Here is a 19,197-nt window from a genome sequence, read left to right as displayed (position 1 = left end):
GGCTGTTCATAAGAAGACAAAGCCTCTGTGGTTTTACGATCTCTTTAACTCTGACCCTTCTTTTGAATGCACCGATAAATCCCATCCCTCTGTGACTGGGCTCTTCCGAGGACCTGTGGCTAATTATGCAACTGTCCAGGCTTTGAGAGGCTCAGCCACTTACAAAAACGAGCTGTTTGAACTGAGCACTCTTAGACAATAGCGGTTAGCAACAAACCTAATAAGCTGACCTGATGCAGTGGGGTGAATTACAGTTCAGCCCTGGTTAACCCCTGCTTTTAGGAGACCAGGGTCACAGGCCCCACTGGGATTTGATGCCAGTGCCCTGTCTGGTCTCTCAGTGCATTAGGCCCCACTGAAGGCAAAGGGAGATGGAGAATAAACCCAAAATGGTGGATAAATGGCAGCTAAGGCCTCAGAACTACTGTCTCCTCACATCTGCGTCACCACTGCGCATGACCCTCGAGGGACAACCGAGCAGGAAGCTAAATTTCGTAAGTGGCCAGGAAGCTGGTAGTGTTCTGATAAATGAAACATCAACACACAGATACTGCTGGAACTGAGACTGGGGAAAACACCCAGCAGATTTACGAGAAACTGCTCCTGGTAAATTAACAATCTTCATTGCAACATGACATCAGCTCTTCTTTCACTTTCTGTTCATTATTGCTCTTATCCAGCCTTCAGGAAGTGGATCCACATGTGCTTCCCTTTAGCTGAGTGGACTGGGGGAAAACATACAAGGCTGAGAAACAATGTTGGTAAATTTTAGGGATTAATAAATAGGGGAATCTTGGGCAGATGATGATGTCCAAGATTTAAAGGTGACGTTTAATATTCCAATCATAAACCTCTTTTTATAAAACTCAGTGGATGTTCCTCATCACTTGCTGTTCTCCAGTCTGTTTGCATGCTCAAGACTGTCTGGAATGCTAGGCTATCTCTGCTCACAGCAGAAAAACGGAGTATTCTTAGACAACAAAGAGTCCTCCGAATGTTGAAAATCATGAACCAAGTTGAGGATATTGCTCTATTCATGCTCCATATGTGGGTGATATTTTATCTGTAAATGGAACAGACTTTAAATCTGAAACAGAGCTAATTTCTTGAAATTAAAAACACAATACAAAAACAGAATACAATTTCTTTTTAATTTTAGCCACGTACAAAAACCAATAATTTATGTTCAGTTAAAAATATACAGTTCCACCATAAATGACGTGACGCTTCTGAACAAACACACCAGAGAACAGCATTTCCCCACAATCATAACCGTTCTCTTTTGTGCACCATTTATATCTGTAAAGCTACAAGTGCAGGACAATGGTATTTCACCAGAATGGCCTTGCATATCTCTCTCTCTCTCTCTCTCTCTCTCTCTCTCTCTCTCTCTCTCCTCTCCTCTCCTCTCCTCTCCTCTCCTCATTTTAGTGTGAACATAAATAATGATCTTCCCGCATTATCCTATGGTGTGGAGAGTCCAGAATCCAACCTTTACTCCTACAAATACTCCAGTCCCGGTGCAGTCAGGGCTGCCACGATTGTGACTTGTAAATATGAAACATTACGTTATGTTAACATCATTCCTGAAAGACTGTAAACCAATGAGAGCCAAGCTAGGGTTATGGTTTCACTGCCATCCATTGTGTTTGATTACATCTTGAGCTGTCTGTCAGGAGTGAGCAATCTGAGAGTGTGTCGTGTTTCATTCAGAGCAGATGGTGTAGTGTAAAACATATCATTCTAAGTGGGATTGTTTAGGATTTTTAAGATCCTGTAGTGTGTGTCAGGCATAATCGATTCTCACCTTGCCAGCGCCGGGGAAGAAGAAGCCGCTGAAGCGGCTGGTGGCCCGGATCTTTCGGTTATCAAATCCTGGGGGAAGAGAGGGTATAGATCCCCCGAGCTGGGCCAGAGAGTCCGGTGACGGGATGTTGGCGTCACCCAAGAACTCTGTCATGTTCTTTCTCCGACGCGCTTGACCCTGAGACAGAGAAAGAGGACAAATGGGATTTTATGAGGCTGTAGATTTAAGAGCATAAGGAAGCAATCAAGAAGTTTACAAACCAGAAATAAGAGGGAAATCTGCAGTGTTTTCAGAGAGATGACGACACAGAAATGATTATTTATACTAAAGTTAGGGAAGCAAAAGTGTTTCAGAGAAAACTGGTAGAGGAGGAATGAAGGACACAGAGGTGGAAGTAAGGGCTGGAGAAATAAATGCAAACAGAAAGAACAATAGAATAAATGTAAAAAGGAAGGAGAGAAAATGATAAGTTACAGAGCAAGAATAAACAGGAAGGAGAAATATTTATTTTATCCTAAGAGGTCATTTATCATATGATACTGGAGGGGGTTGAGTAAACAGTTGCATCATCTGTGTTAAGATATTTCGATAGAGACATCACAGCATCGTCCTGGCATGCTGCAGAATACACTAGCTGTGGATATACTGTAATTTCCTTATTACATCAGTGTCATGTTCTTGAGACAAACTGACTATAATCTTTCACTGAACCTTGAAGTAGTTTCCTATCAGAAAGCCCGGTCATGCGTCACACACGTCCAAGGCTTAATCTGCTTTATGAGTCCTGCTGAAGTGAACAAACACTGATCTAGTGGTATCTAGGGAGGCATTTTTTTGCCATTGTCATCCAATCTCCCAAGTGGCCGGCCAGACTTGCTGTTGACCTCTTTCCAGAGTTTGTGGAATTCCTCTGCCCTGAGTGATGTCCACCGCTAATTACTTTTTGAACATTCCAAAGAGGACTCAGACATTTTTGGGGGCGAAAATAGAAAACAGGAAAACGATGGAAGTCCAAAACAACGACACCTTGGAATAGCTAACTTGCACCAGTGGAGCCCAGGTCAAATCCTTGTGATCTAGCACCCAGGAGAAAACAATAGCACATCAAACTACAGCTACATCAAGATATATCAAGCCTTTGAATACTAGAATCAGGTGAAATGGAAATTAAATTATATTTCACCAGAACGAGGGCAAAATTTGAGTGTTTTTTTTTTTTTTGTAAAAGTTTATTTTACTTAAAGCTGAGAGTTACAGTCCTCTCTCTGTTTTTATGTTTGGTGACCAGGGGTAAGAGAGGACATAACATGATATGTGTGGAAATCATGTACTATTGATGACAGTTAAGACAAACAACACAGCTGATGCTCTTAATTAGGTTTAATTTGACACATGTAAAGGAAAGAAAACAAAATAAAACAACTTGCCTGCCTATCCTGCTAACTTCCCTAAGAAGAAAAATACATATGTGGCACTCGCCCTTTACCTAGTGTATATAAACAAACAATAAACTATCAGTAGTGTATGGTGTGTTACTTGCCTGTCCACACAGAGATAGTAAACTGAAGATCATAATTTTCATACAACAATAAACTTACATGATTAGTGTGACATCTACCTGTTCAGAGAGCTCAGGTGAAATAGATGTGGTGTTTCAAACTACTCTTTTTCAGTGCTGTGTGGAAAGAAATTACTATAACCCCCAAAACCCCTCATCACCCTACCTCCATCCTGTGTGGGTCTTTCCACAGTAAACCACAATAGTCATTAGAAATCCAACTATGTCAAATTCTGTACTTGCCTCCTATAAATCTTTTATCACATAAAAAATGGATTATTTGGAAAAAGTCATTGCCATTCAACTCAGTAAGAGTTGTGAGAAAAGCAAGAGTGATACATTAGTGCCCTGCTAAAACCCCCTCCTAAATTTAGCCTTACAGAACTGGGGCAGCTGCATGGCTTTGATGAGGGGATTTCGGCGGAATCTGAGGCGAGTAGACGAGGATACAGATGGCAGGAAATGTCCCGACTCCCAAGTAGGAAAGGGAGGAAGGACCACTGATGAGCAGTCAGTGTCTATGGATTTCAGACTCCATTGCTGTTGCTGGTGTTGATGTGTGTTGTATATCTGAGTAAGCCTGCACTGACTAAGGGCAAAAAAAACTTTAAACAGGAGATGTAGAGGTACTTTGGAAATTTGGGTACCCTTACTTGCATCTGTCCAAGGACCAATGCTGATTGAAAGAATACAGCAAAAACAATGTGCAAAATAGATTCTATACCTAAACCATTGACTATTATTCACTGTTACATATAGTTTGATGTAAAGTTATTTCAATATTTCAAAAAGGACTAAAGACACTTCAGCGATTAAGTGTTTTGGGTGTAGATTTTGTCCCATTGCAAATGTGTCTTAAGGTGTGTAACAGTAACAGTGTGAACTTCAGGCAGGTCAATGCAGCAGGTGCAGGCTGCAGCCATGCTTATGTAATATGAATGTGGCTTTGCACTGTGTTGTTGAAATATGTTAAAATATGTTGGCCTAATGGTTAGAGGACCGGGCTTGGTACTGGAAGGTTGCGGGAGCGATGCCCCAGGACCTGCAGGAACACCCATGGCTGAAGTGCCCCGGAGCAAGGCACTGAACCCCCAAATGCTCCCCGGGCGCTGGGGATGGCTGCCCAATGCTCTGGGTGTGTGTTCACTGCCATAGATAGGTTAAATGCAGATTGCAAATTATTATTATTATTATTATAAATATGTATGGGAGTCACTGAAAAAGCATATTTTGTTGTAGGCAGGTTTTAGCATTAATTGTGCCATTGCTGAAGTGTAAGTTACATTTTCATACCATGACACTCTCTAGCTTTTGGATTTGTTGCTAGTAACAGTTAAGATGTTGCTCTTTTTTATGGTCTGGAGCACACTGTGTCATTTCATTAAAAAAAAAAACAAAAAAAAAACAAAAAACAACAACTTGAAATATTGAATAGTTTAACCACAGGACATGTTTCCACAGTCAGAAGGTCCAACAGATGCCACTGAGGCAAGATAACGGCACTTCTGGACACAGTTAACTTTCTTGTTTCCGTTAGGCATAGTTAAATTTATCCATAAATGCCAGCTAAAACTTATGTACAATACAGCTTGACAATGGTTTGCCAAAGTAATCCTGAGCCCATGTTGACATATTTACTATACATGAATGATGATATTTGATGTAGTGAGGGCTTGTGTCCTTGCTTTTTACATACCAAAATTCCTCCAAATTCTTTGAATATTTTAATTTGGTTACACTGTAGAAGGTAAAATTTCTTGGATCAACATTGTTTTTAAATATTTGTACATTTTTCTCATGCATATGCTGAAAAAGTGGTCATCCTCAGCCAATTGTTGTTATTGTTGTTCCTATTTTTCCATACCATTCCAACTATTTCTCATCCGGGATTGTAAGTATGTGCTACTGTAAAAGGATATGCTTGTAATCCCTGCTGTACAAACATTTGCACATAAAGTTTACTGTTTACACAAATTCAGAAGAACTTAATAACCAGTGTTAGTAGCAGAAACTGTAATGCATAGAGTTGGCTTTACTCACCATGGAAACAAGCGGCATGTCAAAAGCAAGGAAGACCATTGTAATCTTTCAACTGTGTTAGCAGACTCTGGCTCATTCCAGAGACAGCTGTTGCTCTCCCTCAAATCCTCTTTACCCTCACCCAGCAAATAATATGTGCATATTGTGACACCACAGCAGCTGCAAGGATTGTGGCTCACTTCCCAGCCAAGAAAAGATGTAGCAAACTAGGTCTTTCCAGTTGAAACAGACACACTTGTCTTTTGTTTTAGATGGGGTCCCTCAGGGCTCACAAACGAGACCGCTTCAACTCTCTGTACGTCTTGTCCTGTAATGTTCCTCTCTCTGCCCGTCCAGCTTTGTGAGGTAAAGTGAGCCAACTGAGGCTGCTCGTCTGCATTGCTAAGGAGGACTGACCAAACGTCATGGCAACAAGAAGGATCCCGTCCCATTGTGTCAGGGAAGGAAGAAAGAGGTGTGGCTTGGAGAAGACAGAAGGTTCATCTGCATATGTGGGCAGACCCTTGGGACAGCTTGTATTACCTCAACAAAAGATTTTTTTTGGTACCTCGGGAGATGCCAACTGTTTGTTTGGAGACTTGCCTATTGTTTAAATGCACTGGACAATTACTTTCCCCCTTTCCTGAGTTAAGTAGAATACATTTCTAATTGCAATGCACCACTGAACTCCTATACATACCGAATCCAATCATTCAGTTCAGAGTAACCAATATATACCCTCAACGTCTGTAATGTAATAGATAATCATAGATTCAATTATTGTATTTTGTATTGTATTCAATGGTGCTATTTTAATTTAACAAAGCCATAAATATGTAGCTTACCTTGGTTTGAACCCCAACTACCATTTTGTAACACATTAATTAGAATACCACGTTAGTCATGTGACTATATGTCAATATTAAGCTCTTAACAACACAAATTTAGTTCTCAATGACCTTGTGTGAAACATACTTTTATTGACATTTCACAGTAGCAGAACAAAATTGGACTGTATTTAACTGTGTTGAACTGTTTATCTGTGGCTGTGACCATACGCACAAACAGTAGGAAATAGCCTCCTTGGCTCCCAAGGATCAAGGATTTAGGGGTGAAGTGCCTTGCTTAAAGATGCTTCAGACATGGATGTTGAGGGAGGAGAAAGACCTGTCCTTCACTTTAACAACCTAAAGTCTGTAATGTTTTTGATTCCACTATCTTAGATTACTTTAAGCAGTGATCCCTAAAGTGGTAGGGGTGTGCTAGGTGGGGCATGGAACTATTGCAAGGGGGGCTCAGTAAGAGAGATGAATACATACATAATGAATGTTATTTGTAATAACTCCACTGTAAAGCTGATTTGTTAGTTTATTTATTGATTTATTTTAGTTGTTGATGTTCAATAAGAAGTAGCTTGTTTGTATGAATTACATTATGTTTAAAATAAATTCCAGTGGAGTTTGAAAGCAAAAGGTTTGTATGCTGGAGTGTAGGGGTTAACAACAGTCTTATCTACAAACGGGGGACACTACAGAAACACTTTAAAACACTTGTTCTGATCCCCAAAAGCTCTATTCCAACACACTGAAACATGACAAAATGGACGGGGAAACCCCCATTCATTTCATGTAGTTAATGTCTTTATGAACATTTCCTAACATTCCAAAAGAGCAGGGTGGTCTTAAGGGCTTAACCAAGTGTTGAGAGTGGATATTGATTTACACAAAGAAGCTAAATGAACACTATATATATATATATATGAATATACAGGTATTCATGCCACATTAAATGTTTAATATGAAGAAAGTTACATCATGCCAGCAGTGATAGCAATGAAAGCAAATTTGCTTTGTCTGTATGTGTGCACAGGTATATATCACAGCACAACAGGCATGCAGACCATTTCCCCATCTCTCAGCGCTTCTCTCCATAGGGAAATGGACTCTGGGAGTCGCAAAAAGGGGGGGTGGGGGGCTTCCCAAAATAGGCACGTGCTGCCTTTCTTGTACTTGTGTTCTGGTCTTAATCAAACTAATGCTCTGTCAGAACCTGGAACTGATATTGTGCACTTCACTTTCTTCTAATCTCAGTGCCCATTGATCTGGAACGATTTCCAGACAGAGACTCACCACAGATGGCACATCTGCAAAGCTTCAAAGGGTAAATGTCTTTGTTATGGGATGTCATTTACACTGTTACCGACACATGTTCGCTTTTCCTGGCAATTAGTCTAACAAACACAAGCAAGTTCTTTCTGTGCACACATCTCTGCAGAACCTCTTATCAGACCCATTTCAACATTACCATTTACCATTTCAGGTAAGCCACAGCAAAGCCTGCTAAAATCCAAGCACATGCTTATAAGACAAATTTATTGTTATGGATTGTTACTTCTTGCTGTACTGTCACCTACACACTTTTATTTTCATAAAATTCAGAGAAGGTTCTCTCAGCCTTTATTAGCTCTCCAGCTCTGCTTGTGTGCTGGAAAAACGTCCAGTGTTTGTACACAGTAAGTACACAAAGAGAAATGTTACCCTATTCCTGCTCCAAAGGTTTGTTTAATTTTGCTGTTATATGTACTCTACTTAAAGGCATATATTTTTTGTAATTTAAAACCTTGATAAAATTCAGAATATGTTTCCTCACCATTTTCTAGCTCTCCTGGCTGTTTGTATGCTCAAAACTGGTCTAATGGGTTTACGAAGCCCCAGTAAATAAACAAACTGTCCAGTATGTTACTTTTTCTCCCTCTCCCTCTCTCTGCTCATGGCAGAGGCTTCTGGAGTTATTTTAGACAACAGAGAGATCTCCAAACATTAAAAAGCACAAACCTAGATGAGGATTATGACTTATTTTTGCTGTTTCATATTATTTAAGGTGGAAATATCTCCAAACTCGGGAGACGGCTAACTGCATTACCGAAAGTGAAATCAAACTAAACAACTAAAGCACACCATTCCACATTAAAAAACATGTTCCACACATTCATAGACTTTCCCTTTATGGAGGAACAGAATATATATTCTGGAGACAGCTAACTTTTGGAAAATAAACACAGCCGGAAAAGCTGCAAAACGAAACAACTCTAGTTACAAATAAGTTTCTGTGGTAATTCAAACAGTGAATTGAAAACTGCTGCTTTAATTTGACTGGCCCCTTTAACTACAGCAGCATAATGCATGTTTGTCTGGCCAAGGGTGTAGAGTTGGACAGTATGGACATGTCTCTATAGCAATCCAGTGACTACTGAATTGTCCCTAGCAATTATTTTGGGTGAAATTCAGTACAATGGTCCATATTTGTCTAGTCAATGTTAAAACAGTTAAGATCTTGTCCTCTACTCCAAGTCCCGCCTTTCCCTAAACTGTGAGAGGCTGTGGTTGTTAGGGAGACAAAGCGCTGTAAACACGCTACTGCGTGAGAAATGCCGTTCACATCGCATTACTCTCGTATTGGGACAGTGCCACCGGCTACAATGGTGTTTTAGGGCCTTCAATTGAACTATTTTGGAAATTCAATATCTGCGCTTTTCAGCGAGAAGTTTTCTTGCTGTGCTCACACACACATACTGTAAAAATTCAATGTAGATGTGCAAGCAGAATGAACTGGCATTCCGTAATTTCCAAAATATTATGACTTTAATTATTTTATTTGCCTACATGTTTTCTTCTCTGGCTGCAGTCCGGCCACCCCAAAACACTGAAAAACTGTGAGCTGGCCCTTTGATTAAAAAGTTTGAGGACCCCTGATCCAGAGTTTCTGAATGAGCACAATCTTTAAAATGTCACTGGGGTGCTACATTCAAGCACTAATTTTAAATTAGGAATAAATTTTAGCTTATTCCAAACACTGTAGGTAAATTTTGTGTTATGTTTTGCAATTTGTTTGAGTTTTTGTAACGTTATAAAAGTCGTTCTGATGGATCATATTCACTCTGTTGGTAATCTGTCCCTAATAAAGCCAAGGGTGTATTGTTGACTAAAAGTTTACCAGAATCCATGTCCATGCAGCTCACCTGAAAGCAAAGACACACTGACCTCTTGAGGTTAATATCCTGCTAGCTTTGGAAAACATGGGAATGTCAAGGTCCCACAGGCCAAGTTAGCACTTTGGGTACCTAGAATACCAACTATGAATTTCAAAGGCAGACTTATGCTTTCTTAGCTCAATAATGAAACACGAGGCCAAAAAAGCAACAAATCCTGCAGTGTGAGAGGGTATTATTAACAATTTAGTATTTGAGTCATTTGAAATGTTCAGTGAGTGTTTTTTATGTAGAGGATGATAAGAATAGACCTTGATCAGCCCTTGATTAATGGTGGGAAAACAAGAGTGATTTAACTGCTGAGGATACACACTCAGCAGGGGAGGGAAAAAAACATACAGTGAGTGAAAGACAAACAAGAGCACAGAGCTCACGTTTCACTCTCTAGCCTTTGCTTGACTGGCCTTCACTGTCAACAAGGTCCAGGTTTCAGGGCCAGCCATGCACCCAGGTTCAATTCCGTTAGTCACACCCCACAAACAGTGCACAGGTGGAACAAAGAGCCATTCAGATTTGGGCATAGCAGATTAATCAATGATCAAAAACACCGACATCCCAGAGAAGTCTTATCTCCCAGTCTAGATAAGTCTGTCTGTTCCACAGAGAGGTCCTGCACTGGTATCATCATGTAATCCAGCACTGCCTCTGCCTTTCCATTGCGCACAGGTTCTTCCATGACACACAGTGTGGTATTGAGCACACACCCCCACACACACTACCACTGCCTCCCCAAACACACACACACACACACACACACATCTGTTAAATGGTCACCAAAGCAAACAAGTGGGATTTCCTCAGAAGCTGAAGAGGACTAACAAATTAGTCAGAAACTCATGTACCAAATGGTCAAAAACTATGAAGTTGGCTTCACTACACAAAACGCAACCAGATTCTAACTGTTTTTTTTTTTTCATGCCAATGACCCTGCCTACCAGGTGAGCCCTTATTAGAATCATTCTCCTACCTGGCATTGTGCTGAGGTCTGATGTGGCGCTGAGTCTGAAACATCCTCAGGAACCATATGGAGCAAATCCCAACTGCGCCAGGAGGAGAGGCGGCAAAAGCGTACCATTAGCACAGCAGCGCCCAGTCAAACTGTACATCCAAGCCCGCCAGGCAGACTCAAAGTTACCCACGCTTTCTAGGTGTGTAGGTCCAGAACAGGCAAAGGAACAGTGGGCTGAGCTAGTATGACAGCATCCCTTTTAAAAGCTCCAAAAGACCATGGGTCATGGCATTGCAGAGGTCCAGGTGATTGTGCTGGAGATGGGCGTTCTGCAGGTCTTCTGGTCACTCAGATTCTGATTCGGAAACTGACACTGATAACACTTTAGTGTTCTGGGACTTCTGAGCTCCCCTCCCACTTTCAGCCACTCTCCACACCTCAGCCCACACACATTTACACACAGAGTTACATCCCTCGAGCATTCACGCAGCAACCACCGACCCCTCCCATCTCAGGGGAGAAGAACAGCAGACCCTGGGTAACTGCTTATCAAATGCATAAGTCACGTACAAACATACCACTGGGGGGATCTTTGTGCTTGGGAAATGTAATTATCTAGTGCAGTTAGAAGCCATTGCAAGTACACACATGCACACACACTGTGTTTGTGTGTGTGCTTGCAATAGCAGTTCTAGACAGTTACCAAAGAAAAAGATACATTCCCAGAAGAGTAAATTTACAGGAAAAGGAAAAATCATTCTTAACTTTCAATGAAAGTCAATGTAAATGCTTTGTTCAAACAATGTAGTAAACTAAAAAGCCACAACATACATATATATATATATGGACAGCAATGATATTTAATGTCTTTATACTAGAGAGATAGATATATGAGCATAGAACTTTACAGAGAAACATCATATAACTGTTATCAGGAAATCAATGCTGATTTCTAATATTTTCCAGTGGAGGTCATTTTGTAAAACACCATTTTCTTAGGTTTTGGAAGAGAGCTCCATATACTAATACATATAGAATAAAAAAAATATTTGAACCAAAAGGATATTTTGTGATATTTTGTATTCCCAGTAAGAGAATCCACAGCCTAATGAGGTTTCCCCATTTTCCATTTATAAAATACAGTGTCTCTGGATTTGTCAAAGGGCATGATTGGTTTTGATCTGCTCAAGCTGATATAAAATAATCACATGCAGAATCCTGTTCTGTTTACAACACACCTTTCTAAACAAACCTTTCTTTATCACCGACATGAGCATCCACAAAGGAGGTAAGACTGTGTTTTGTGTATTCTTGCTCTCCCTATTGTGTCTCAGCACAGGGTGTTGATAGCCTGAAACTAATTACATAATAATCAGGTTAGCCTCAGTGCAAATCAGGACATCAATCATCTAGGTGCTCAAGGGGGGGAGGGCCAACCTAGTGCACATAAAAGGAGTGTACTTTGTAGGGAACTACAACAGTGTAAATAAATTATAACTTCCATTTGCTGCCTTCCTTTCATCAAAAGGGCATCAGCCCACATCAGGAGGCAACGTAAAGTCAGCAGATACGTTGATTAACAAGAATAATATGCAGCATCGTGAGTGCTGTAGAATAGTAACCCATATCATTAAACAAATAAACAAAAAAAAATGTTTTTCACATCATAATATCCATAAAACCAGGTCAGAACCAATCCAAAACTTTCTCTCCTGTACAGGGATTAAAAACTGTGTACTCCTTAAATAACTATAGACTGGCAAAGCAATGTGTGGGCTGACAGTACTAGGAAGATTTTTCTTGCCCCAGCCCTGATCAACCACATGCCATAGCAATCAAATGCCATGCAATTTTTCCAAAGCTTTGATGCTGCTGTGATGGAATTGCTTTTGAGAGTTTAGTGTTGAGATTTTGAGCGCAGGCTCCGATCTTCCAAATGGTCCAAAAGTTAAAAAACAGATGTCTCTGCCAGACTTTGTATTCCTGCTCATAATAACCATTGCAGGTCCTGCAGGTAAATTGTCTTTTCTACAAAGTGAAACAGTAAACCTAGCCTAACCATGTGAAAATACATACACATCGACTATAGCGAACACATTTCTGTATATTTCTCCGTGCCAAATTACAGTTTAAACTTTGAGACAATACATAAGATAAAATTTTATTTTTCCATGACATAAAGCTCAGAGAATAAATACACATTCATTCATCAACCTATGAATGATTTCTCACAGCCAATCCACCTACAAACATATGTTCTTGGATTGTAAAAGGAAATCTTGCTGAGGAGGATGAAGGACACGGATGGAACTGTTTTCAGGGTTAAAGCTAGGTCAGTAGCCTGAGGAGCTAGATTTTCAGATCTCAGATTCATATGTTTTCCTGAGTTATAATGGTGACACAATTCCCTGTGTGCTGCGTCATGCAGTCTCCTGGCCCAAGGGCCCACTAAAGCCTCTGATCTGATTACCTCTGCTCTTGCGTAACGAATCTCTGCATCAGACAGGTACGCAAGCCTGACCTCAGCCTTTATCACACACAAGCCCACCACACACAAGGACTTGTTTTTAAAACCCATACATATGAATATGTAACAACAGCCTATAAGTACCTGTTTGTATGTATAAATTTAATATAAATATGTAACAACATGCGTATCCTATCTTTTGGTTGCAGGTGATGTCACTGTGTATAGTAGCCACCATACTGAGTACTTACACATTACCCATAAACACCAAACCCAAATAAAAACTGTGATATTTAAACTCTTATACACTTCTAGTGCTTATATAGATGTTAAAATTAAAGAAATATGTATGTTTATATAGAGTTTATATATAAACGTTTAAACCGACGTTTGTTCCTCGATGTAAATCAGAAGAGAGGACGGGGCTATGTCCCAAATAGCACCATATTCCCTACATAGCGAACATCACAAATACTAAAACTAAAAATACTGCACACAGGGAGTGCACTAATTTGACAGGGAGACATGAACCTTATGGCTGACTACAAGCTATTTTTGACAAATAATACAAACTTTTATTTTATGACCTACACTGTGAACTACAGAGGGTGTAGAGAGACATTTGGGAATCTGCCTCTGAAACGCCATCATCTTACATGTTCAAACGGAGAACTAATTTATTCAACTTTAAGCCAAATCTGTGAAAAAATATTGGCAAAAAGTCACAAAATAATATCCTCCAAAATTTGTTACACTCTCAAAGTGCAGGACAGCGGGATCAGATTATTTACCCTGTAAACAGAGGGAAAACAAGGAGACAAAAGTACTTTTTTTTTTGAGTAGGTTTCCCTATATAAAACAGGATATATTTTTTAACCTTGAATTCCTTAACACACTAAAACAAACACAAACACATTGTTTTTTTTTCTTTTCCAGGGTGTGAAGTTATACAGAAGAAATAAAATGCTGGCTAATGCTGCTGGAACACATAAGGGCAAAGGAACTTTCCTCAGAGGAAAAACTAAACTCGATATTGGTATTCCTTTGCTATACCAAAAACAAATTGGAGTTCTCTCCCAAAATAACATCCTCACATGAGCTGACATCTAGTGCACCATTGCTCCCAAAGTCCTCAAGACTACATAAAACAAGAATGAGAATTTTCATCACCTTCTAGTACCTGGATTAACCTTGCTGTTCTAAAGCTGCTGCTGCTCTGTTCACTTGAAGCGCTGAACAGACAAACATCATCCCATCATCAGAGAATAGGAGCGTGTTCAATCTATTTTAGGATGCTTTCAGGATGATTGCATCCAAGCATGGTCTAGAGCATTATAAAGCCTAGAGCACTGGGTTGTGGAGCAGTGGTCCTGCATTCCCTGGACATTTAGAATGAGTTGGAATTGTGTTTGTGGTGCAGAAATACTCATCCACACTCTGAATGTCATCAAAACATCAAAGAAATGTTCTTACATTTTAGTATGTCTATCCAAGAAAGAAGATGATGTTATTACGCTGGATAAACCGAATGTTGGATGAACTTTCTACATGTTTTAGCCATATAGTGCATTATAAACAAGACCTGATTATGGCCCAAGGCCCCAGCAACAGACTGGAGAGGGCTCCCTAAAGCCTCCCCACTGGCTATGACTCAACTCTATGCCTCTCTCATGAAGAAGTGAGAGGTTTGGTCTTAGAGGTGGAACTTGAAACCAAGCCAGAGCCACATGGATCAAGGCCATGAGACTCCACAATCTCCTCCACCTGGAGTACCCATTAGTTTACCTTTGCCAGGTGTCGAGGCTTGGTTCTGATCTCCCTCTGTCCAGTCTATGTGAAAAAAGAAATTATTTTGTAGTTCTGAAAGCACACACAAAACCAACTTCAACAAAGGAGGCCCACAATACCAACTCCTATACACAGCTATGTCTAAAGAACACACACCAGACTGGAAGGTGACTCATATTCAATTATTTCGAGACCGATTTTCCATAGCATGGCAGTGCCAAACATTCATCAGCTTCCAGATAAAAACAACGGTACACCTTAAGCCTCAGAATTATTTATCAAGCATCAATCTCTTACCTCACTGTAAGGCAAAATTCTGGAGAACTTTTAGAATGCTTTGAGGTGTAACACTGATAATGCAGGTATTGTTTCACCACCTATGTGTCAAGTGATATGGTTAAAGTTATAGTGCGTTTAAAGGAGAACAAGCCAGATCAAACTGAGGCAGAGAACATAGAAAACCTACTCTAGTGAGACACTTGTTTTTTTGGTGCTCAAAAGAAGCACACATCAAACAGTAAAGCGCAAAAGGTCATCACAAGACCGGTGCAAATACGGGAAATCACAGCTCAAAGAGAAGCCCCACAGTCTGCGACACCCCCAGAGCACGGTGGGATGGTGGGCTTGTTGTAAAGGTCAGGCTTTGGTGTAGGGGCAAGGCGCAATAGGGTCGAATGCAGTCACGGCTAATGGCCCTCATAAACATTCCTGTGGAATAGCTGGCAGAGGGCAGGTGAATTCCAGCGATGGGTATCAGGTGGAGCTACATATGCTGCCAGCCTTAGAGCTTCAGCAGGACCTCATATCCATAAGTGCCACATGCCATCATAGTCAAAACAGACAGAATAAAGTGCTGCAGTCGGGGGACTGAGTTGCTATGAAAAGTCCAGTGGGGATGTCTGTACAAGCTTAATGTAAAAGACCGGTGTCCATATTTACAGAGACCCACAGTGCCATAAACCGAAAGCTTTGTGATGGTTTAGGCTTGCATTTTACAAACTGCTAATTGTTATTGAGAGATAAGATGCTTTTTAGCCACAGTTAGCTAAGTTAGATTTTTAGCTACATAAATCAGTGGTAATATAGGGAAATTTAAAGAAACACTAGGTAGTATTTTTACCTTAATATTATACTTTCAAAATCATTGTGATGCTTCACTGACCTGTCATAGGGAGAATAGAGCCTCTGCATTAGCTACTCCTGGCTCATAACTGCAGAAAAGACACCTTGAAACTTTTGGAGGAGGGTAGGAAACTGTTTCACATGAGAAATGCTGTTGTTCCTAATCTCTTGGAGCTTCCATTTAGGGTTAGGTTTACGATTAGTGTTAGCGTCAGGCTGAGTAAGCAACAGAAATACCTGTTTACATCCACAAAGTGAGAACTATATTCTGTATACATTGTATAAACCCTATAATGTCCTGTTAGTTAAATATGTATGGATTTACCTCGAGATCAGTCTGCTCTGAAACAGCCAATAGACAAAATACTAATTGCTAACATAATGCTTATGTATAGAGCTTCAGCATCATTTCATCCTACTTGAAATGTCCTAATCTAAAAAAAACAAACTAACATTTGTAAAAGAGCATTTTTTGACTGAGAGAAAAGGAAAAAACCCTCTTCACAGAAGTGTGTTTGCATGAATTTGCAGAAAGCCAGTCAGAAAAGAACTGACAAAATCCACAAATTACATCCGAGGCCCTGTTTACATGTAGGCCGAGTGCCTGAAGCTAAAATTATTGAAAATTTGTAAAAAAAGAAAAGAAGATAGTCCATGAATTCATATTTAAATCCATATTTTATACATATTTAAAAAGATTGTTTTCCATGAAGACGCTTAGAACTTAAGAAACTGAATGCAATAGCTCAACACTGACAACCACAATAGCCTTAAAGTGTACGCTACAGAAACCTCTTCTGGTTGCCGGACGAGGAATAGGGTGGTAGCGTTTAACCAAGGTGATGAGGTAAGACATGAAACCCACACAGGAGACATTAGCATGTAAACCATGAATACTGAAGTGGTCAGACCAAGTGTGAAACGAACCATGATGAAACACAGAAGGAATGCACAGAATGCCCACATCAGTGCATTCCCTACTTGAAATGTCCTAATAACCAGAAATGCTGGGACTGGTAGGGATCTGATTGCTTCTGATATACAGAAACTGGGCTTGTTCCACTCATTATGCTGCATCCCCCTTTAGACAGAGATCTGTGACATAACGCCATTTGCATACACTGACAGAATTATATTCAGAACAGCAACAAGGAACAATGAGAAATCTCTTCCAGGGAAAAGGGAGAGGGTGGAATGTTGGCGTTTGAGCATTTGCATGACAGTGCCCCATGCCAATGTGCAGTCACAAGGCAAATGTGTAAATGCAAACATGCCTATGCATGAGGCAGTGTGAAGGTGGGCCATTATACAGAACATTTACCAGTGTGATTGAAAGACAATTTTTCTGACATTTTATGTAATGAGTACTTTTTTTTAATTCAAACATTCTCCAGCTTATTTGTCATTTTATGGTAAATGTTGTTTAATACTAAAAATGACAATTGTCCTTTTATTCAACAAAACTAACCAAAAGGTTAAGCATTAATACGCTAAGTTCACGATTGCTAATATTGAAATCACCATCTTTAAATCTTCTAAACGAAAACATACCTTTGGACTCAATAACTCATAATTTTGCAGCACCTTTCCGTTTATGGAACTCATATGGAATGCACTGACCAATAAATTTTTCTGGCTTGCCAGTTTCAAGCTTCATCATTTTTAGATTATATTTGCTGAATAAAATGACAATTGTCTTTTTAAATACTACGCAAAAGCCACCAGAAAAAGAAAAAAAAAATAGGAAGAGAATGTTTGAATTACAATTCATTCATTCATGCATTATTTGTAACTGATTATCCAGATCAGGGTCGCGGTGGGTCTGGAGCCTACCCAGAATAAGGGCAACACACAAACACATACATTCACTCACAAACTCAAGCCTATGGACAATTTTGAGTCACCAATCCACCTACCAACATGTGTTTTTGGACCGTGGGAGGAAACCGGAGGACCCTGAGAAAACCTGCACGGACACTGGGAGAACACACAAAACTCTTCAAAGACAGTCACCTGGAGTGGGACTTGAACCCACAACCTCCAGGTCCGTGAAGCTGTGTGACTGCAAACTTTCAGAATTTTCACAAAGTATTTTGTGACACGTTATAGTGCAACGTTATGAGATATATTCAAAAACCTGATTTAACACATACGTACCTTATTTATTTATTTTTTTTAATGTGTATTGTTTTGTAGTTTGTGCTCCAAAACAAACATTAGTCTAGGCCAAGCAAAGTTTTGGCTCTCAGTTTTAAACACACATGGCTCTTTAGCACACACTTGTGTGCAGATGAATAACTTTCACATGTTGCTGGGATCTCCTGCAGATGTTGCTTGAACTCTAATAACTGTCCTCCAATTGTTACCTTCGTTTGTGATCAAAGCCTTTCCATAATAACTATTACTTTTCCCTTTTCTTAGAGAGGACGGACTCAGCTTCACAGACAAAATGTTCTCACTTTGTATTAAGGCAATGCTTTACCTTTTATGGAGAGCCAACTCATAATTTAGAACTTTCCAAAAATCCAGACAGTTTGGCTCAGCGACAGGGATAAAGTGCTCAGTGCTGCTTTTTCATAAAGACCAAACTTATGGCAGATTTGGGAGCTGAAACTCTGTTTCTGCTTAAGTGTTTAAAGGAGAATTAGAACCGTAAGAAGCAGGCATTAAGACTACAACGCGTGCAGGCTTGTTGGTATGTGTTACATAACTCTGCAGAAAACACAGCTCCACGCACCATGGCAGAATGAGCTCTAAGCCACGGTCCACCAGAAACATCACTTCTTAAGGTTCTAGAGCTAAGCTTGACAATTAAACATCAAACAAACTCTAAAAGCTTTAGTGCTGCAGCAGCACTAATCACACTGCGACCTGCCTGTTTGTTTGATGCCCACAGATCAATTACCCTGAGATCCAAATAAATGGACACAAGTCGTGGCTTATTTAGAAATACTTTACGCATCTTACATAGCTGTCCAAAGAAAAACATGCATCTTTGTTTTTATTGATTTTTAGTTTCCTACATCATTTGAATGCAGCAGCTGTCCTTCACACAGTGTGAACATTATCTTGAAGGGCTCAGTCAGGGAGCAAAGCAAACTAACATTTGTAAAAGAGCATTTCCTGACTGAGAGAAAAGGAAAAAACCCTCTTCACAGGAGTGTGTTTGCATGAATTTGCAGAAAGCCAGAACTGACAAAATCCACAAATCACATCCGAGGCCCTGTTTACATGTGGGCCGAGTGCCTGAAGCTAAAATTATTGAAAATTTGTAAAAAAGAAAAGAAGATAGTCCATTAATTCATATTTAAATCCATATTTTATACATATTTAAAAAGATTGTTTTCCATGAAGACGCTTAGAACTCAAGAAACTGAATGCAAAAGCTCAACACTGACAACCACAATAGCCTTAAAGTGTATGCTACAGCAACCTCTTC

The 19,197-nt window shown here is 39.9% G+C and overlaps 1 protein-coding gene across 4 annotated transcripts in view; it reads right to left on the bottom strand.

Annotated features, from left to right (window-relative positions):
- Positions 1 to 19,197, bottom strand: part of plekhg5b (pleckstrin homology domain containing, family G (with RhoGef domain) member 5b) — an 85,217-nt gene that overhangs the window by 9,220 nt on the left and 56,800 nt on the right. For all 4 annotated transcript variants that reach the window (XM_066670248.1, XM_066670250.1, XM_066670251.1 and 1 more), the window contains one exon: positions 1,808 to 1,984. In XM_066670248.1, coding sequence (XP_066526345.1) covers positions 1,808 to 1,984 — 177 coding nt within the window. The remainder of the gene's footprint in view (positions 1 to 1,807; positions 1,985 to 19,197) is intronic.

This window comes from Hoplias malabaricus, chromosome 5 (assembly GCF_029633855.1).
Source record: "Hoplias malabaricus isolate fHopMal1 chromosome 5, fHopMal1.hap1, whole genome shotgun sequence".
In the NCBI taxonomy this organism is placed as follows: Eukaryota; Metazoa; Chordata; class Actinopteri; order Characiformes; family Erythrinidae; genus Hoplias; species Hoplias malabaricus.
Note: the sequence above shows the minus strand (reverse complement) of the source record. Positions and strands in the feature narration are given on the sequence as shown.